This window comes from Aspergillus nomiae, assembly GCF_001204775.2.
Source record: "Aspergillus nomiae NRRL 13137 chromosome Unknown contig00349, whole genome shotgun sequence".
In the NCBI taxonomy this organism is placed as follows: domain Eukaryota; kingdom Fungi; phylum Ascomycota; class Eurotiomycetes; order Eurotiales; family Aspergillaceae; genus Aspergillus; species Aspergillus nomiae.
In genome coordinates this window covers 1-20571 of record NW_015378404.1, presented here as the reverse complement: position 1 = coordinate 20571, position 20571 = coordinate 1, and the positions used below count along the sequence as shown (strand labels likewise).

Here is a 20571-nt window from a genome sequence, read left to right as displayed (position 1 = left end):
GGTGTCCTCGTACCTCTCAAGTCGAGCATACCAGACGTTGGCGCACACATTCCCCAGATCGGCTGGCGCCTTTCGCATGCAACAGTACCCACCCGGCGTCGATATCCGAACATTGCTGCAGCAAGTCATGGAGGCCGATCCGGCCAATGAAATCCATTGAGCTTCTTTTTCCGACATGCGACTAACTAGCAGCGTAGTGTCGGCTGCACCGGTGTCTCGAGGAAAGGTGAGATCGGAGCATGTCTTGCTTCAGCGACCGAAGTCGGGTTGAATGTTCGCCATCTCGAAGAATGGTGACTACCGGAGGATTTATCTCCAGTCTAGGACTATGTATATGCCATGATGCCACGGCTTTTGCGTGATAGAGTTCAGGAGCGGAGATTTCCAGCGGTGATTTACAATCGTATAGATCAGCACAGTACCGACAAGATGATGCATTGGAGCAACATACTACCCACATTAACCGCCTTTATCGCCTTTATCCTGGGCATGCTATGCCTCTTCGCAGGAACAAAGACAAACCTTTTATTAGACACGGATGTTTTCACGGTATGTTCGCCTTTGTCACACTCTTGTATGAGCGGGGACTTAACAACCGTCGAAGATATATACGACAAGTATAAGCAATGACACAGGGATGCGAGACTTCTATTCAATATATGTCATGTCCTACTGTGAGGGATTCCTGCATGCAGAAAATCGAAACTTGACCGGATGTTCAACCCCCTCGCTACTGTTCGCCTTCAATGCGACTGAAGCGCTAACGAAAGATGCGGGCAACACCACCTCATTATCCAGCCTGGGATGGCCGAGTTCCATCACCGATGATCTACGCACGTTCGGTGCTACCAGCCAGAGTATGGGGGTCTTCTACTGTATTGGGATAGGGTTAGCGGGACTGGCGGTCTTGGAACGACTGTGGTTCGTGATCGCGAAAGGACCAAGACAGACGGTTGTAGAAGCTTCTTCTCTCATGGTAAGCTCCATTGGACGTTTCAGATCCCGTCCGGTACTAAGAAGGAGGTCCACAGCTCAGTTTCACGATGCTCAGCATTCCGTCCATTATCGCAACGGTTATTGCATTACAATTCGTGAATCTCATCAATCGCCACGGCGAGGAGTCCGGTGTGACGGCGAGGTATGGCCATCAATTTTTAGGGATGACATGGGCTGCCGCTGGATTGTTACTGGTGGGAGGCATGGTCAGTTTACTGACGGTAATGTTGGACCGTAACCGATCGGCAGCGTATGAACCGGTGGCAGAACCGAAGACGGTGGCCGCGGATTCGGACTCGGTAGGGTCGAACGAGAAGGGAGACTAAGAAAGGAACGGAATGGAGAGGAATAATAATAATAAAAAAGGGGGGGGAACGTTAACTAAAGCAGGAAAAAAAGAAGACCAGAGAAAACCAAGGAAAGGGAGCGAATCGGGAGGAGTTGATTCTTGTGCTAATGCGTTGGATTGGAACCCAATATTGGTTGGATATTGGATATTGAACAAATGTTGAACGCAACGATAGGAGCCCCACCGAACCTGGACAGTTCTATAGAAGAAATTCCATGAGTCTCTGTTGATTTTGAAGTGGACCTTTGTCGCAATACAATAGCAGCATGGCAGGTGGGAAGGGGTCTTGAGATCATAGTCCAAGTCTCATAGTGTGAGGAAAAAATTGGGTCTTCCCGCGGATGGCGACGTCACGAGTGGACCCGTGAGAAGGTCTCGCCAAATGAGGCAACCCGGTTCCCTCCGCTATACTTGCGATGCTATCGTTGATAGTGGGTCACTCGATGGGCTCGAACGATGCCAAATGATGACGTTAAGTTGACTACGACTGTTGCTGTCATGACTGGAAAATTATCGGGAGGAATTGACCAGTGTTATTCGCGGGGGGAAGGAGAGACTAGTAGTTGTAGTACCAGTACTGCGTACTAGTAGGCCGTTCAGTTCAAGTCGTGCAGGGAATCCACTCGGGGATGAGCAGGGGTTCACCTCATCGACGACTGAGGACGGAGTACAGACCAAGAAGACTCGAATTAACCCGTCCGGTTTAAGGGAAGTGGTTACCTTAGTACGAGATAGTTTTCTGGTCACCTAGCGGAGGGTAACCCCGACTGGACCATATTCCAGTGTGAATGTTAATACTGTGTCCAGAGAGAGAGAGAGAGAGAAATGAGGATCGGGTGACAATTGGGTCTCCAGTTCCTGCGTAACGTGATAACAAATCCCTTCATGACCCTATCGCCAGGATGATCACGGAATGGTCCGGATCAGAAATTCAGAGCCGCTGGTTGGGTTGACGACCTGAACGAATACCCAAACCAATGACGAAAACCAATCCCAGCGTTTCCTGTTTTTGCACGGGAATAGCCACAATTTCCCCCCCAGAAATGAAAAAGCGTCTGAGCCCTCCGGAAGACTGCGTTCCTAGTCCCCATGTGTTCAGTTGATACTATTCCCATAGGCACATTTCCCCCCTTCCCCACTCGAGTTCCACCAGTCGTGAATGAGCATCGTGTAGGGGTTCCATTCTCGCCCAGAGTTTCGTTTCTTTGCCGTTCCATACAAAGCGTCACTGCATCATTCCTTCCTTTTTCATTCACCCCTCTCTTGTCCACCATCGTGAAATGTTTGGTAGTACATATACCCCTCGTTACCCCTCTTTCTGTTTCCCACGAAATTAACATCGTCAACAACAACAACAATTACTTTCACTTCTCCTACTTCAACGTCTCTTTCTGATAGCCCTTCCGCCTTTCTCTCATCTACTACCAACTACTACTGTCATATACTCTTTCTCCATCCTACTTCATCACCATCACACCACCCCCTGTTAAATCCAACTTCAGGATACAACTGTCAACCATCCATCATGGGTAAAAAGGCTATCCAGTTTGGCGGTGGAAACATTGGCCGTGGCTTCGTGGCTGAGTTCCTCCACGCTGCCGGCTATGAAGTCGTCTTCATTGATGTCATGGATAGCGTCATCAACTCTTTGCAGCAGACCCCGTCGTACGATGTGACGGAGGTCAGCGAAGAGGGTGAAAGCACCAAGACCATCACCAACTATCGCGCCATCAACTCCAAGACGCATGAGGCCGACGTCATTCAGGAGATCGCATCGGCTGATGTGGTTACCTGTGCTGTCGGCCCCAACATCCTCAAGTTCATCGCGCCAGTCATTGCCAAGGGCATTGATGCGCGCACCGAAAAGAAGCCCGTGGCGGTGATCGCCTGTGAGAACGCGATCGGTGCGACGGATACCTTGCACGGATACATCAAGCAAAGCACCAACCCTGACCGTCTGGAGACCCTCTCCGAGCGTGCCCGCTTTGCCAACTCGGCTATCGACCGCATTGTCCCCAACCAGCCCCCGAACAGTGGTCTTAATGTTCGCATCGAGAAGTTCTACGAGTGGGCCGTGGAGAAGACTCCTTTTGGCGAATGGGGTCATCCCGACATCCCTGCCATCCACTGGGTGGACCACCTCGAACCTTACATTGAACGCAAGCTCTTCACCGTCAACACTGGCCATGCTACCACGGCCTACTACGCTCACAAGCGTGGCAAGAAGATGATCGCTGAGGCCCTTGAAGACCCTGAGATCCGCGAGACGGTGCACAAGGTGCTCGAGGAGACTGCCGCTCTCATTACCGATAAGCATGAGATCTCGGACCAGGAGCAGAAGGAGTATGTTGACAAGATCGTCAGCCGTATTTCCAACCCGTATCTCGAGGACAACGTTGAGCGTGTAGGACGTGCTCCTCTCCGCAAACTGTCTCGCAAGGAACGGTTCATTGGGCCTGCCTCGCAGCTTGCAGAGCGTGGCAAGAAGTTCGATGCTCTGCTGGGCGCCATTGAGATGGCTCTTCGCTTCCAGAACGTCCCAGGAGACGAGGAGAGTTCCGAGCTTGCTCACATTCTGAGGGATAACTCGGCCGAGGATGCCACCTCCCAGCTCACCGGTTTGGAGAAAGACCACCCACTTTATTCTCATGTGGTGAAGCGTGTTTCCGCAGTCCAGCAGGGCGCCAAGTCAGTGATCTGATCCCCGGTCGTTTTACATACCACCACACTCCTTTTTATTACCAGAAAACGAAGGGTTCCGAGTCCATCACCATATGGATCGCCCGAGGGATATTTGATATGGTATCAAATTGATCTGTCCGCTGGCCGGGCATGAACTGCATGGGATACGGCGAACATATGGACGGCGCGAATGGAAGCATTCAATGGGATCTCGGGTTAGCATACATAGGATGATTTGTATTGACTTAGTGCAGCGCATTAGAGTCTAATGAGATTAATGATTATGAGATTATTTATTTATCCTTTGGTCTTTGTAGTTGGCATCTGTAGTATAGGTATTCTTCACAACTATAGTTCATCTATAACTTGCTATCCACCCACTTTGGTTTCCTCTTCTCCACAAACGCCCTCAATCCCTCTTTGATATTCTCGCCCTCATTTAACCGCTTCTGCCAGCCGTCGATCAACCAGCGACTGCCCTCCTCGGCTCCCACACCCTCCCAACCCAACTTGACTCCCTCCCGACTGACGATCACCGCATCGGGACTATTCGCCGCGATCTGACCCGCGATTTCCAATGCCCGCGTCACCACGTCTTCCGGCGTGGCCAGCACCTCGTTGACAAATCCCCACTTCTCCGCCTCGGTCGCCGTCACCCGGCGCCCCGTCAAGACCATCTCCATCGCCCGCTGTCGCCCGATGGTCCGTACCACCCGCGGCAACGCCCCCGCAATCGCAACAACTCCGCGCTGAACTTCGGGAAACCCGAAAAAGGCCTTCTCACACGCAATCACTAGATCCGCATTGACAATCATCTCACACCCACCCCCCAGACAGAGTCCATTCACCGCGCAAATAATAGGCTTCTTCCCACTCCGGCGTGAAAGACCCCCGAATCCCGACGATGGCTGTTGTCGTTTCTCACCCTTGGCGCTATTCACTTGGTTGTTCCATTCTGTGCAACTCCATTAGCACATGTCTCTCTCATCTCTGACCAGAACCCGTCAATAATAACAACGGGGGGACGCTTATGCATGCATGTATATATGCATAGCTATCAAAAGCTAATCTGAGATAAATAACGTAATAACATACCCTTTAAATCCGCCCCCGCGCAAAACGCCCTCCCTTCCCCCGTCAACACCCCAACCCGGATACTCGGCTCCTCGTCCATCCATTCCCAGAGCTCGTGCAGCTCATGGTGGCCCGCTGTGTTTATGCAGTTGAGGTCCTTGGGTCGCGAGAGCGTCACTTGCAGGACATTTGGGGTCGGGAACGTCACTTTGGCGTGCTGTGGGGTCGGGGGTGGGGTTTTGAACGTCATTTTTGTTTGTCCCTTTCTTTCTTCCTTCCCCTTTTTGGTATTTGGTGTTGTTTTTGGGGTAGGGGAGTATTGGTTTACAGGGGTTCTGGGTTGTCGTGGCTTTTATTTTTCGTCTTGGGTGTTGTTGGTTTAGTATGTTGGGGCAGCGTTGCCGAGGGCCGAAATGCGGAGAAGGTTATTTTTGTGATTATCTATGTGGAGTTGGGGAGTTGCTTGGTTTTGGGACTAGTTGTTTGGGCTAGTGTTGACTATTACTACTACTGGAAGATGGGTAATGAAGGCACTCCTTTCGAGTGAAGAGTATATCTACAAGGTCTGTATGTATGTGTGTTTGTGTATTCAAAATTAGTTTCTCGATGACAAGGGGAAAAAGATAAGCCCGCTTCAAGCCTTTGTAGGTATGCTCTACACATATACACCCCCCCGGCAACGCCCAACTCCGTTCCATTGACACCCTGGATATAAAACTGTCGACTCATTCACCAATCAGACTATGCCTTGTTGATCCAGCCGCTGTGCACCATAAAATCGTAAATTCGGCCCGTTTTGGTCGCGTCGATCTATGTATGGAGTGATTAGTTAACTCATTTATCTTGTTTGGTAGGGCGTGGGGGTTACCTTGCAGATTGTTCGCGCGTCCTTCTTTTTCAAGCTTCCTCCCTGCTTCATTGCTTCCTTGAGGAGGGTCTCCTTGATTACTAGATAAGGCTTGGGCTGGACGTGCAGTACGTTGCATACTTCCACCTCTTCCTTGGTTAGGAGATGAAGGTCGGGTGCGCCGTCGTTCTCTAGTTTCCATGGAATAACCCCGTTAAGCGGTTGGACTACAAACTTCGTTTTGGAGGGCTGCGGTGTCGTGAGACCATCTCCATTGCTGGCAAATGCTCGGTCGAAATCGTTCATCGGTTGGTTGACCGGCTCTACGGCCTTGTTTGCGCCGGATGCCTTTTGTAACCGCAACGGGAGCTCTGGTGTGGTCAGCTGACTGGCTGCAGAGGGACCCTCAGGCTGCTGTGACTGCTTCGGTCGTGTGCTGGCGAACCGGTCAAAGGACCCTTGTGGCACGAGTCTCTGGGCGCGTTGCTGTTTCTCTTGCTCGTATTTTTCTCCGCCGATAAGGTCTCCAATCCCCATCTGTCGCCATTCCTGTAGTTGCGTGATGGCTAGTCGTAGATTGTGCTCGTACTCTAAGCCCTTGTTGAACTCCTCAAAGTCATCATGGTTCATCATTCGAGCAAACGGTTTCGCTTTGTTTAGTAGATCCCTTTCCTCCTTAGTGCGCTTCTTCTCCAAGGCTGTGTTCTTGCGGTATTCAAGTAAATTGTGCTCGAACAGAACTTTCTTGCGCTCCGTTCGGGCGGTCAGACGCGAGTTGTAGATATCGACGACCGTCATCTTTAGCTCCATCTCCGCGTCTGTTTCACCGTTGGCCGTTTCACCTGCGCCCGGCTCGAACGTCATATGTTGCACCGCCTCTTCTGCTTCGTTCATAAATTCCGTCTCGAATTCGAGACGACCAGGCATATAACCTTGCACTTCGTGACAAGCTGGAACACTGGCTGTCGGCTTTTGTTTTGGTGTCGTCGGAGGAGCCGCCTTAGCCGCCTCCTTGCGCTCCTCGATGCGGCGCTTCTTGCGGGACTGGAACTCTTCCTTGGAGATCGAGTCGGACAGTCGCGTATCGTCCGGGTCGGCGCGTTCGGGTAATGGGAAGTTCGAGCTGTCTATATATGTGCTGATATAGTGATCTCGTACTTCCTCCTTAGTTCGGTAACCACCGATATGATCTGCAATATCGGCCCATGACCCCAACCCATAAATATCCGCGCCTTCTAACAGCAAAAGTTCCTCATCCGCTCCCCAATCTTCCTGGAAGATCGGAACGGAATTCTGTTCAATCACTTGGAACGGATGTGAGGACGGGTCGTGGTTCTTGGATTTCTCTCCGGCGGCAAAACAAGGAACGCAGAGATCGTACTCATGGCAGGCGGGGTGGGCGCACGATACACGAACCTGTTACACTGCAGTTAGATATAACCCGTGTAATTCCATTGACATCGGTGCCTCCATACCGTTGAAGTCACGTCGACCGAACAGATATCGCAATGGTACTTGGTCCCAGCTTCCGTGCCGCGCGAGGCGGTCTTCTTCCGTATTACGCCCATCGATTGTGAGTCCCTTTCATCCTCCACTGTATCCTGAGCCGTTTCGACTAGATTCCGCGCCCTCTCGTGGTGACAGAGGGCTGATATGGAGCGATCCGATCAAGTGTGAGATGGTCCAGATGGGGAAGTCGGGGAACGCGAAGGGAGATCTCCGCAGTGGAAGTGGGGATCAGTCAGCTGAGCGGGCGGTCAACTGGCCAGTCAGGAACGGAATACTCGGAGCAAGCGATATGCTAATCGAGCGGGTGAAATCACTTCCTAGTCACGATGCGCTGGCTGATCTCTATTGGGAGCTGAAGTTGCAGTTAGCTTCGGTACATAGCGGCATCGCCAGATTCCGGGCGGGCAAAGTGGCTTAGCCATCGGGGCTAGTGGGCTTGGAAGCCTGGATTCTCAGGAATCTGCACCGCCCCAGGGGCACTGATGCCTCAGGCGCCCAGTGCATGGACCCAGGCAGCCATGTTCCTGACCCAATGATGGCGGGTGATTTTGCCCCCTCCTTCTGCCGTGCCCCCTTCTGCCACTTTTCCCCTCGATCTGTGTTTGTTCCCTTTTCATCGTTCAAGACAATCCATCTTGCTTGTGTTTTTTTCTTTTTTTACCTGGGTCGTTGTTGGAATTTGTTCCGGCCCTGGTTATTCCTGTTGTGGTTGTTCCCCTCCTTCTTAACTTCTCCGTGTACAGTCTCCGATCATCTTCCTTATCTCTGGATCTCAGTTCCCTGATCCCCCTCAGGTTTCCTTCTCTGTGTGTTTCTCTGACCGCTGTGGCTGTGGCGGTACCACATCTCGGTCACTGCTCCAACCCTCTGGGGTACTAAGAACGACCTCCTTTTTGTTTCATTCCCTCCCTATTTTTCTTTTATATTTAGTCCGTAACAAACTTGATAAAGATCCTACTGCATTCCGTTTCCTCTCTCATCTTTATCCTGGATATCATAAATCGCCTGTCACAATGTCTTGGAAACTCACCAAAAGTATGTCCCTTACTTTCTATATATAGCATCACTTTGGCCCATTCTGCAAAGTTGACCTCTGTCTAACCCACTTCACATAGAATTAAAGGAAACCCACCTTGCTCCTTTGACGCAAACCTTTACCCGGTCCTCATCCACATCCACCATTAAGGGCGAGTCCGGCGAAGAGACCCCCGTGGTTTCTCAGGCTCCGACTCCGACTATTTCCACGTCAAACATCAATGGAATCAGTATGTAGCTTATGTCTTTCGGGGGTCACGAGCATGCCCTAACATGTGAAAAGGTGCCTCGGAATCTCTCGTATCGCCTCCTGTGGCGCCCGTCAAGCCCGGTATCCTGATCGTCACCCTCCACGAAGGCCGGGATTTCGCTCTTTCCCCGCAATACCAACAGATCTTCAATTCGCATTTCCAGAATAACTATGCTATGCGCCCGAGCTCTTCGTCCTCCCACTCCACCCATGGGCAGGCTGCATCATTCGTCCATAGCGGCCGTCCTCAGTCGACTAGCGGAGGTATCAATGCTGCGCCCACAATCCACGGTCGGTATTCGACAAAGTATCTTCCCTACGCTCTGTTAGATTTCGAGAAGAACCAGGTTTTTGTCGACGCAGTGTCAGGGTCGCCCGAGAATCCCCTTTGGGCTGGAGACAACACCGCCTTCAAGTTCGATGTGTCCCGTAAGACGGAATTGAACGTTCAACTCTATCTCCGAAACCCGGCCGCTCGGCCCGGTGCCGGTCGGAGTGAAGATATCTTCCTCGGTGCCGTCAAGGTCCACCCGCGCTTCGAAGAAGCCCAACAGTTTGTGGAGGATCCCAAACTCAGCAAGAAGGACAACCAGAAAGCGGCTGCTGCCCACGCAGCCCAGGAGCGCCATTTAGGCCAGTTGGGCGCAGAATGGCTGGAGCTTCAATTCGGTACCGGATCGATCAAGATTGGTGTTAAATTCGTCGAGAACAAGCAGCAAAGCTTGAAGTTGGAGGACTTCGAGCTATTGAAGGTCGTGGGTAAAGGTAGTTTCGGCAAGGTCATGCAGGTCATGAAGAAAGATACAGGTCGTATCTATGCCCTCAAGACTATCCGTAAGGCTCACATCATTTCACGATCGGAAGTTACGCACACTCTCGCCGAGAGATCGGTGCTTGCACAGATCAATAATCCCTTCATCGTCCCCTTGAAATTTTCCTTCCAGTCTCCAGAAAAATTGTATTTCGTTCTTGCCTTCGTAAACGGTGGAGAGCTATTCCACCACCTCCAAAGAGAGCAGCGTTTCGATATCAACCGTGCCCGTTTCTACACGGCTGAGCTGCTTTGCGCTTTGGAGTGTCTGCATGGCTTCAAGGTCATTTACCGTGATCTCAAGCCGGAAAATATTCTCCTCGACTATACGGGGCACATTGCTCTTTGTGACTTTGGTCTATGCAAGTTAGACATGAAGGATGAAGATCGGACGAACAGTAAGACACCTTATGTATCTGCAACCCCGTTTGATTTCGTTAACGTCCTCGATAGCCTTCTGCGGAACCCCGGAATATCTTGCACCTGAGTTGCTATTGGGCAACGGATATACCAAGTCTGTCGACTGGTGGACGCTGGGTGTCCTCCTGTATGAGATGTTGACAGGTCTTCCTCCATTCTACGACGAAAACACCAACGACATGTACCGCAAGATTTTGCAGGAGCCCCTGACTTTCCCCAGCACGGATATTGTACCCCCCGCTGCTCGGGACCTTCTGACACGACTGCTTGACCGTGACCCCCAGCGTCGACTGGGTGCCAACGGTGCTGCAGAGATTAAGTCGCATCATTTCTTTGCCAACATTGATTGGCGTAAACTGCTCCAGCGGAAGTACGAACCAAGCTTCCGACCCAACGTGGTATGTGATAGCATCATGACTTCATCCCTCTGCATCTTTGATTATAGCTGACTCGTGTAGGTTGACGCGCGTGACACCGCCAACTTCGACCGGGAGTTTACATCCGAAGCACCTCAAGACTCATACGTGGATGGGCCCGTTTTGTCCCAGACTATGCAGCAGCAGTTTGAAGGCTGGTCTTACAATCGCCCGGTTGCTGGTCTTGGAGATGCTGGCGGCAGTGTTCGGGACCCATCCTTCGGCAGCATTCCCGAATAAGCAACTTCTACTTAGCAGTATCAATGAGTAGTTTCAAGCTGAAACCGCAGTCTGATATGTGCTGTAGTCTTTCCTCCTTTTCTCACACAAGGAGTCAATGGCATCTGTTTAGCAGCTCTGATTTAGATCGTTTCTTAGCGATTTTGTTGTTTTTCACTACCCTATCTTCTTCATCTTCATCTTCCTTTCTCCTTTACTCTCCGGGCTGGGTATGCACTAGGATTGTTCGGGCAATCACTTTTTCGAAGGCATCAATGTCAGCTGACATAACTAGTTCATAGACAATGGTTCATCTAGGGTTCTGAACAAAGTCTCGTTATCCGACTGCGCCTCCACCGAAGCGTTCGTAGCCATCTGTAGAGCATGGTATAGGGGTTTCTAGAGCTCTGTATTGACCAACAGACATCTGCTGTGGTGTTGTATACCAGTTCATCTACATCTACTGAAGAATTAACAAGAATTCCATAGTATAATATAGTAAAAGCCCAGGCATTGAGTAAATGAAAAACAGATAACTGAAGTAACTTAACAGCTGTTGATTACGCTGTGTTTAATGTCATTCTTCTAAACATGAAGCCAGGCCCAGTACATATAAGAGAAAGAGCCCGTAGTTCTTCGACATCTGCGAACGCTGGCTAGGTAAATGATGCAACTGCAGGAGCTATAGTGATCATATCTTTTGTCTTAGGGTTCTTCCCGTCGAAGCTACCAAGATACAAAAGTGTTTTCAGCACTGACAGTTTGATACAAAATGGTTTGCACTATCATCAAAGAGATAATTGATAAGTCAATGAATATGTAGGAATTCTGATTGAGTGGTATATTCTTATAATGAAATGTGGTCTTCTGATCTAGAACCAGCTCCGGCTGGGTCTTTAATGACCGTTCAAACACGAGGAACTAGATATATATATTTAACCCACCAGGTCTGCAATTTAGATGTAGGGATATTGGGAAGCATGTACTCCGCATTATCATGAATTTTCTTGGGACATATCTGTTCTATTCACATCTCGATATGGCGCCGTTAGCTGCTTGCTTCCTCTTATATATCTGTATTCAGGCCCTAAGTAATAGAAACCCATAATTGAGAAGATATCTGAAGGGCTTAAAGGTACTCTACAATCTAATGACTTGATTGTTATTTTGACTTCTATCCGTAAATTGACAGCCTTGGAAACTGCCAAGGCTCTTGTATCTCATGGGAGTTGGTGTGATTTTGCTATCAACTTTTGACACAGATTGCAAACATCCTTGCTCAATTACTCCTATAGCTCTCAAACTCATCTTTTCTAAAGCCATCTCCTAGGTATAGTGTCTGAGCAAAGCTCAATAATCTCAAGAAAACAATACAAAACCCAACCGCAGTCACCTAGTTCCAAAAATAGCAATATAGGAGATAACCTCTCCAGCCCCAGCGGTGAAAAAACCCCCCCGACACTCCCAAGAAACCATAGGACACAGCCATGACCACTAGCATAGCTATTTGTGATATATCACAAGTATACAAACATCGCCTATCAAAAGCAAAAGCAAAAGTACACGCAAAGCCGCGTTTCAAGCAACGATCTGCAAAAGACGATGCAGAAATGCACGATCCACAAAGTTAAAGCTTCCTTCCTTGCCCCGACACGTCTGAACTTTGGGCAGCCAGCAGTTTCCCCCCGGGCCATTACCGAGATGGGCACTGAATCTCCGAGGTGCAGCGTCGGCTCTTGCTGAAGAACGTAAATAGCCCGCTGGGGTTTGCGTTGGCGGGCGTGGCGGAGCCATGGCGTCAAGGCAGGGTTGGGGATAGAATGGCGGTCGATGGATCGGGTATGTTGATGCCTATGCTGGTGTTGCTTGCAGGCGTCGTCATCGGTAGATCTATAAGCTTGGCTGGGTACATCGAGCTATGTTTGATGTCCAAGAATAGAAGAATCGGTTAGGCATCAGTTGAAGAGGTAGAGTTTCTTAGGGAGATGTGTGCTTGTTCACGTGTGGTGTATGATATTGTTACTGGAGATTGTTTTCGGGGCAGTGTGGAACTCTTGGGTTTTCTTTTGGTATAGGGATAGTTGGCGGATCTTGCGTGCAATTCTCCGTGTGTATTCCATATTGGGAAATTGTGATGCCTGGATTTTGATGCTCATGGAAGAGCCTCGCGTGATGTCTTTCTCTGTATATTCTCTCGCTTATAGAGTTTGATATAGTGGAGCTCACGGTGCATGCCACTTGTATAACATATGTAGCTCCGTGATACATCCATGGATAATAACTAGCATCCACTATTCTGTATCATGATGCTATGGAAGCATGGCAATGTCTGTGATCTGTGTATTTCAACAGCCCATTCGCCAAGTCGATAACTCACAGGAGAGGAAAAGTCAGGAATCAGAGTGCCAACCGCCAATTGTACAATTTACCGCGTCATCATACAATAGGCAGCCATTGTTAACTATTACCCCAGGCTCATGCTATGCACTTGCATAGCCGATGCGCTGAAACCAGATGAGGATCTAGGGGCCGGTCACACTTCTATGACGTGTCGACTCCCTGGAGCATTATCTCGACTTTCATGGAGTCCACCTACTGCACATTGTCCTAGTATGTAACCCGAGTATGAACCGAACAGGAATTGGCAGTGCTTGTGTGGGGTACAGGTTTATAATTAGTATGCTGTATCAGTATTATATCGTGCATTTCGGGTGTAGATCACCCAAAGCAATGGCACAGGTTTGAGGAAGAAGAGCAGTACGTTTACACTGAGTTTCTAGGCGGGCCACACGTATACCACCTAGTTAGATCCTCCTCCAACATAGAATACTAGAGCCCTCTAGGCGGTAATATAGTTCGTGGTCGCGTTTTACTCCACCCTTGACGTGCCCAACGAGTCCTGAAACTCAGTGGATACTTAGACTACCACCCCAGGGCTTGCAAATATGGTGCTTGCATATCTTTGCCTCTCGCGTATCTAGATAGGCAATAGTCAAACACCGGATCTTCTATTAGTCTGTACCTGTTTCGGCAGAATGATCATAAGGTGAAACTTAAAACGATATCAGATGCAGTTATACTACATATTTTCTGGACATTCACTATCTGAGAGAGATTAACTCCCCAGGGACATGGTCTTTACCTCAGTCAATAATCTCAATGGCGTATCACCCGAGTCAATATACCGTACTCGAACTCTCTCCCATGTTGGCACATATATCGGGGCGGAGACCCACAAAATTAAGTCAACTATACTCTAGATATATCTAGACCTTGACCAAGAAACATAAAATGTCAAACATCGTAATTATACCAAGAGTCGGTCTAGCTAGTCAACATCCGGTAGTGGGTGAGATGGCCAAGGGCTACGCGGAATCGTTACGATATAATCAATCTGCCGTGGCCTCTGTCCATCAAAACCACTGAAGAGTGATAGCACCGCCGCAGAAGCTGCACAACAGGGCAGATGCCTATATTAGAAAGAGATAAATGAAAAAGGCTGATTGCATGCCGCGATCGACTGGCGTGCATAATCATATACCGAGCTTGTATGCAGATACGAGAAAGCGTCAGATGGCATGTGACCGATCCCCCGATCTGGGAGCAGAAAAAAGAGACTAGCTTGTTTGTGACAGCTACAGACGTATAGAAGCGTGATTTTCTGAGGGTGTATGCATAGTGCCTGCTGGATATCGCTCTCCGTTACGCAAGGGCGCATGCGGGTATTTATAAGAATGATATGATGGATGTCTGACAAACTGTTGTATCACCTGACGATGTAACCCTCTTGCATGCAGAGGTGACTGGATTATAGAACTACTCGCTAAGGACCCGTTTTTAATGACTCGGATGGCAATTTCCAATGGGAAACAGATTATTGGTGTCTTCGGCTGACCGGGCCTTTTACCGGAATAGCGTGAAACCGGCAATAGTAGGTCTGTAAGGGGAGTGACTACATCGATCCAGGATAGCCGCGTTAAGCACACGGAGTCAACGCCTGTTTTGCATGAACTAGGGGTGATCAGGGCCCTCAGGCGCTATGTTCTGGCTGCGTCTCGGAATCTCGGCTACGGCTAGCGTCCTCATCGTTTACATTCCCTTGGTGTGTAAGGTTTGCGCCACATGGGGGTCTGGCCACGTATGTTGGGGGCAGTATGGAACATGCAGAAGCTTTCAGCGGATATAAGCGTCTGGGTCTGGAATCAGCCTGACGCATTCGGGTAGATGACATGCAAGGAGCTTCTAGAATGGAAAGGGCGCAGCACGGCAGCAAGCCATTGGTGGAAGGATAGCACATGGGTACGTGGACTGGACCTCGTTGGTGCTTCTTCATTATTAGCTGCAGGTGGGAAAGGTTAACGGGAAAAGGGGCGAAGAAAGAGATGGGAAATGATGAGCTGCGAAATGAACAATCAGGAGATCGGAGTGGCCGAAGTATGAACTGGAGGCTACCGACTGAGAGTCATGTAATGATACTCGCCTGACAAGGCTGCCTTCCAATGCGTTTCATTTGTGAGACCTTCTGATCCTGTTCTTGGCTGCCGTTGGCTCGTCATAATCATCAGCTAAGCAACAGACCAGAGGGTTAAGCCTCGCTAAGACTTGTCCAAGAAGCCATGGCGATGGGCGACCTGAGGTGGCGCAACCTAATTAGATTATCGACGAAGGATTTGATAGTCAGTAGTTCTGGTTCGGTACTCTGAAGCCCATGGAATGATCATGATGCAGTAGTTTCTTGCGGTCTTTGTTCACCGGGCTCAAGCGAGCTACCATAAGCCGGGTATCAGACCAGGGGCATTCGGATGAGTGGGACGTGAAGGAGCCAATGTTTCAAGGGCATCGACGCATGTGTTTGATAAAACGGAACCATATGATTATTTGGATCAGCAAGAATGCGTCAAAATAGAACGGAGGCATAGACCCACTATCAAGCAGGAAAGGTTCGATTGACATGACTGGTCCAGTGGCCATTAGGGGTTCAGGATGTGTTAGTACTAAGTAAGCGCTCAAGTCTTCTGCTTCCTCATGACGACACGAGCATATTGGTTCCTTCCTGTTGATTGGTTTGACGGTAGGCTAGACACTTAATGAAGCCATGGAACTCTTCCTCGAAGCGGCAAGACCATCAGAGCAGGGCAATCTCCGTCATATCCGTCGTGAACAAGCCGCAAGGGGAGAACTGACCATGTGGTCTGGTATCAGAATGTCGTCGCGTTAACTTTGACCACAGCAAAGGGGGAGAGGGTCCACTTCGCGATCAGAGTACTAGTACTCCATAATCATATCGAACAAGGGCCCTCCGCACTTATCAGCGTGCCACGGGGAACGTGGTCGCAGCGGGCACTCTGACTGGCTGCCAGACCCCGGACCGGTGCCAAGATGCCATGCAGGTGGCTTATCCACCAGCCAGGCTAAAAACGAGATAGACTTTGTCCACGAGTAGGTACCGGCCCGTCAGCGAGGATGTGTCCCCGTCTCAGTCGTGAATTCGTGTTCACGACAGCCGGGACTTGAGTTCATTCTTTCGCTTGGCATGCAAGATGGAGGGGGCTTGGTTTCTTGGTATGTGTGACCCTCGCCAGAATAGGCAGAAGACGGCACGAGCAGATACTCGATGGGGAAACTCCCATTACGTTGTTCAAGATCGGGATCGTTGTTGTACAAGTGTCCATCCATGCAGTCGTCGTCCTTCGACCATCGTACATGATGTAAGGGTAACAACCGGCACGGGGTCGTGCACGGATAATCTGTAGTAGGCAAAAGAGGTGCCTAATAATATCAACGTAACCCAATCAATGAATTTAGATCAGATTGTCACGGATGGCTCTGTGGAATAAGCTCCCATGACTATGACATATCTCAATCTCAGCGGAGGTCAGAGCACGGATACCTTGGAACACCCAGGGAACTGACGATGGGTCTTCTGTGCATCCAGATCAGTATCACCAGACTAATTTTCCCCTATTGGGGTAAGAAGTCGTGCCGGAAGCCGGAGAAAGCAGAAAAAAGCAGAGAAAGCATGAGACGACCAGGCAAGTCTCCGTGGGCGTGTGCAATGGGAGGGACAACGATTGGCGGACGCGAAAACTGGGGGGAAACTTCATGTAGAAGGCGGTGGTGGGGGATCTGCTGAGTTCTGCCGCCACGTGCATCAATCATTGGACGATGGCGGAAGTTGATCCACGGAGTCTAAATGCGAAAGGATGCAGAAGAAGCTCCGCCTTCCGCGCTTGTAACGTGGGTTCCGCCAGTTTCCCCCGTACAGGTTTAGTGGCTTTCTTTTTGTTTTTTTCTTCGTTCAATTCCGGTTCAAAAAAATCTTTTTTCCCAAAACGAAAAGAAGAAAAAACGTGCCCTAAAAAAGAACCACTCAGTTACCCACATCACACACTCACTACGGCCGAAACGTCGTAGGCAATGTCATCCACCAGGAAAATGTTCCGGTCTTGTCATTGGCCTCGATGGGCCCTTCCTTCTCGGCCCAGGCGAACTCTCTCGAAGTGGTCCGCCGGCCTTTCCACTGTCAAGACGACTGTCTCTCTTGGCCCAGCGTGGATCCTCGCCACTACTCTGGATCTAACCAGACCTGCATTGGCTTATCACAAACCGCCATTCGGCCATGTGCCTGGACCCCGAAGGCGGGCTGGTGGAGGGTTGCCTCTGCCCAGAGAAATTTCGGGTGCTCTCGTCCGTTTGCATATAAGTTAACCTCGCGCCTGTCCGACTTGGCCTGCGTCGTGTCCAACGCCTCCTCACGGTCATCTTCATTTCCTTAGGGGTACCAAGAGTGCTTAACCAGCTCTCAACCTCTCATCTCGCAGGCCAAGATCAACCGTTGTGATAGTCGCTTCCTGCCCAGTCTCACCTGTCGACGACTAGATGGCCGACTTTGGACCTCGTGCCCCCCATGGGCCCGATATGTCGGGAAATCACAATCCCCTCGAGGACATGGATCACCACGAGAAGGGTGCTTTCGACGCGCTGATTCGCCCCGATGACAGCTATACCCCGGACGGCACCTACTGGGCCGACTTGCCCCTCTTGAAGAAGCTCAAGTTCGTGGGCTCCTACGATGCGCAGGAAGCCAAGCGCGAACTAAGCAGCATTTGGGAAATGACCAAGCAAGATCCCTTGTCGCCCATCTCCTATTACTTCCGCAACATGGTGCTTCCCGGTGCTGGTCTCGGTCTGGAGGGGTAAGTGCTGTCTCCGTCGCGCAGAACTGGTCGGACGCTAACCCATGAGCGCTCTAGTTACGTGCTCTTCTCCATCGGAAACGTCAAGCCCCTCTTCCAGGCTGCCTTCAAGTCGTGTTGGAAGGATCACAAAATCTGCAATGCGCAATGGCTGAACGCCATCGACTACCTCGAGATCATCGGTATCATTGTGGGTCAGATCTTGGTCGGTGTCATCGGTGACTGGTATGCACCTCTCTTCTATTGGATGCTTCTGATTGGTCGGCCATGGATTTCTAACGTGTTTCTAGGCTTGGTCGTCGTTGGGGTCTGATTCAGGATGCCACTATCATGTTTATCGGTTTGATCATGCTTACCGCGGCCTGGGGTGTGACGCAGAATGGCTGGGTGATCTGCTACGCTTGGTCGCTGTTCTTCTACGGTATTGGTGTTGGTGGTGAATATCCCATGACCGCTACCAGTGGTATGGAGAATGCCGTGGGTTCTGGAAAAGTCTCGACCAAGGAGGACCGTCTCCATCGCGGTAGGAAGGTCACTAGCGCTTTCCTGATGCAGGGTTGGGGTCAGTTCTTCAACCAGGTCATCCTCATCATCTTGTTGCTGTGCTTCCACCACGGCAGCGGTAACCCTCCCTACTCGGCTGTGTCCGCTCAATGGGTGTACCGTATCTCATTTGCCATTCCGGCGGCTGGCACTCTGTGGCTGGTCTACTACCGTGCCTACCACATGAAGGCGGCTAGCAAGCAGTTGGCGGCGGCGAAGAAGAAGGCATCCGTGACTGGCTACGATTTCAACTCTTTGGCATTGACCTTCAAGTACTTTGGACCCCGTATCTTGGCGACTGCCGGTGGCTGGTTCGCCAACGATGTGTTTTTCTACGGCAACAAGCTCTTCCAGTCGGAATTCATTTCGGTAATCAGCCCCGCCTCCAAGTCGATCATGCCAACCTGGCTGTGGAACTTGTGCAACGTCGGTGTCTCGCTGGTCGGCTACTATCTCGCCTCGTTCCTGATCGACAACAAGCTCTACGGCCGCAAGTGGATGCAGATGGTCGGTTTCTTGATGTGCTTCGTCCTCTTCGTCGTTCCCGCCTTCCACTACAAGTACTACACCTCGCCGGAGCACATTAAGGAGTTCCAAACCATGTACTTCCTGAGCTCCTTCTTCAACCAGTTTGGCCCTAACTCGGTGACCTTCCTGGTTGCCGCGGAGGTTTTCCCCACTCCGATTCGTGCCACCGCTCACGGTCTTTCTGCCGCCGCCGGTAAGGCTGGTGCTCTTTTGGCGTCGGTTCTGTACAACTACATCGACACGCAGACCAAGTTCTACGTGGTTCCCTGGTTCGGTCTTGCGGGCATGGTCCTGACCTACGTCTTCCTCCCCGACACCACTGGACTGGATCTCAAGGAACAGGAGCGTCGCTGGCAGTACATTCGCGACGGCCGTGAGCATGAATACCACGGTCCCGCTGTCCACCCGAAGCACTTGTCCCTCTGGGAACGCCTGATGGGCAAGGGCAAGCTCTACGATGCTGATGCCGATTACAAGCAGAAGGTCGAGGAGTACCGTGCCGAATGGGAATCTGCCATGGCTGCTCGTATCGCTGAGAAGAATAAGGGTGAGGACCTCGCCATGGATACCGACGAGAGCCTCTTGGAAGGACACGTCCACGCGTACTTCCATCGGACTAGCCCCATGTTCCGCCCGATGGAGCAGAACTCGAAGTCGGATAACTTCGCCCTACCTCCCGCGGCCCAGGAAGATGACTCGACTATGTCTTTCAACGAAAAGTCTGAAAAATCCACCTGAGCGCTTTGATACCCATTTGCTGAGTTTCTTTTGACTGTTGTGGGATGTGGCATGTTCTTATGCATGGAGTCCTCTCGTCTCTTTATCTGTATAGCTTAATTTTCCTTCTTTTGTGACGACGTTGAATCGGTTGACGAGAGCAATGTGCATTGGGTGCTGTGAATACCCGCGTATATAGTATAGACTTGTCTAATGTTGCATACCCCAATCAATAGCGTGCTGGATCATCACACATTATTTTCCTAATTAAATCTCCGACGCAATCTTCCTGAATGCAATAAAAGTAAGATATTCTCCGCCCTTGGGATCAGGTGACCGTTCAAAAATCCATTTATCCGTATGTCAATTCCATCCACAAACAGTAGGCGGTATCCCAAAAGATACATAAAACAACTACTCAGACAAGAAATCAACCCCACTATACCATCAGAATGATGTACTGATATTATACAACTTCTCTCTCGATATCGCAATCAATGAAAGTACACCATCAAGACACACAATCTACTATAATCTCAACCCGCCTCAGCGGCTCCCACAACCACATAAAGCTGGCATGCCCCTCTTCGCCTTCGGGTCCAATGGATCCGGCCAATTAGGCATCGGGCACGACGAAGACGTCTCAATCCCAACTAGATGTTTATTTGAAGCACCAGAACCAGAAGTTCTACAGTCAACTGAAGGTAAATCAGCCAATTACCTTCGCCGCATAGCTGCAGGTGGAAACCACACCCTTCTTCTATTCTCCAATGGAGCCGTGTACGCGGCGGGTGGTAACGAGGACGGGAGATGTGGTGTTGAGCCCGGGGATGCCTTGACGAGATTCCGGAGAGTTGTTGTAAACGAGGATGGAAGGGGACGGTCTTGCGAGACGTTCAGGGACGTTTCGGCGTGCTGGGAGGGGACCTTCCTTGTTGCTGCTGAGGGAGATGGGGTGTTTGTGCTTGGGTCTGGGGCG

At 50.4% G+C, this 20571-nt stretch overlaps 5 protein-coding genes across 5 annotated transcripts; 4 read left to right on the top strand and 1 right to left on the bottom strand.

The window, feature by feature from the left end:
- The first annotated feature begins 373 nt into the window (after window positions 1-373).
- On the top strand, window positions 374-1578 carry ANOM_009644 (SUR7/PalI family protein). The gene is made up of 3 exons (XM_015554900.1): window positions 374-549; window positions 605-976; window positions 1032-1578. Exons 1-3 carry the CDS (start codon window positions 430-432, stop codon window positions 1320-1322), a joined length of 783 nt encoding a protein of 260 aa, XP_015403319.1. The 5' UTR covers window positions 374-429; the 3' UTR covers window positions 1323-1578.
- A 1292-nt stretch (window positions 1579-2870) lies between these two features.
- On the top strand, window positions 2871-4046 carry ANOM_009643 (mannitol-1-phosphate 5-dehydrogenase; the record flags this gene model as incomplete). The annotated part of the gene is made up of 1 exon (XM_015554899.1): window positions 2871-4046. One exon carries the CDS (start codon window positions 2871-2873, stop codon window positions 4044-4046), a length of 1176 nt encoding a protein of 391 aa, XP_015403315.1.
- Window positions 4047-4386: 340 nt separating this feature from the next.
- Window positions 4387-7653, bottom strand: adaB (chromatin-binding transcription regulator ADA2). The gene is made up of 5 exons (XM_015554898.1): window positions 7424-7653; window positions 5970-7364; window positions 5844-5911; window positions 5123-5436; window positions 4387-4982 (listed from the first exon to the last, which is right to left on the bottom strand). Coding segments are annotated over exons 1-4 (1557 nt in total). The 5' UTR covers window positions 7517-7653; the 3' UTR covers window positions 4387-4982; window positions 5123-5435.
- Window positions 7654-8470: 817 nt separating this feature from the next.
- Window positions 8471-9293, top strand: ANOM_009641 (putative serine/threonine protein kinase (YPK1); the record flags this gene model as incomplete). Its single annotated transcript, XM_015554897.1, has 3 exons — window positions 8471-8492; window positions 8573-8722; window positions 8776-9293. Coding segments are annotated over 3 exons (690 nt in total), but the record flags the coding sequence as incomplete, so codon positions are not given.
- An 8194-nt stretch (window positions 9294-17487) lies between these two features.
- ANOM_009640 (putative MFS phosphate transporter) lies at window positions 17488-19613 on the top strand (the record flags this gene model as incomplete). The annotated part of the gene is made up of 3 exons (XM_015554896.1): window positions 17488-17804; window positions 17862-18029; window positions 18095-19613. 3 exons carry the CDS (start codon window positions 17488-17490, stop codon window positions 19611-19613), a joined length of 2004 nt encoding a protein of 667 aa, XP_015403316.1.
- Window positions 19614-20571: the final 958 nt, after the last annotated feature.

Coding starts and splice junctions, on each gene's coding strand:
- ANOM_009644 (XM_015554900.1), top strand. CDS start 430: ATGATGCATTGGAGCAACATACTACCCACATTAACCGCCTTTATCGCC. Junction 550..604: donor TAGACACGGATGTTTTCACG/GTATGTTCGCCT, acceptor CAACCGTCGAAG/ATATATACGACAAGTATAAG. Junction 977..1,031: donor TAGAAGCTTCTTCTCTCATG/GTAAGCTCCATT, acceptor GGAGGTCCACAG/CTCAGTTTCACGATGCTCAG.
- adaB (XM_015554898.1), bottom strand. CDS start 7,516: ATGGGCGTAATACGGAAGAAGACCGCCTCGCGCGGCACGGAAGCTGGG. Junction 7,365..7,423: donor CGGTCGACGTGACTTCAACG/GTATGGAGGCAC, acceptor GCAGTGTAACAG/GTTCGTGTATCGTGCGCCCA. Junction 5,912..5,969: donor ACGCGCGAACAATCTGCAAG/GTAACCCCCACG, acceptor CTCCATACATAG/ATCGACGCGACCAAAACGGG.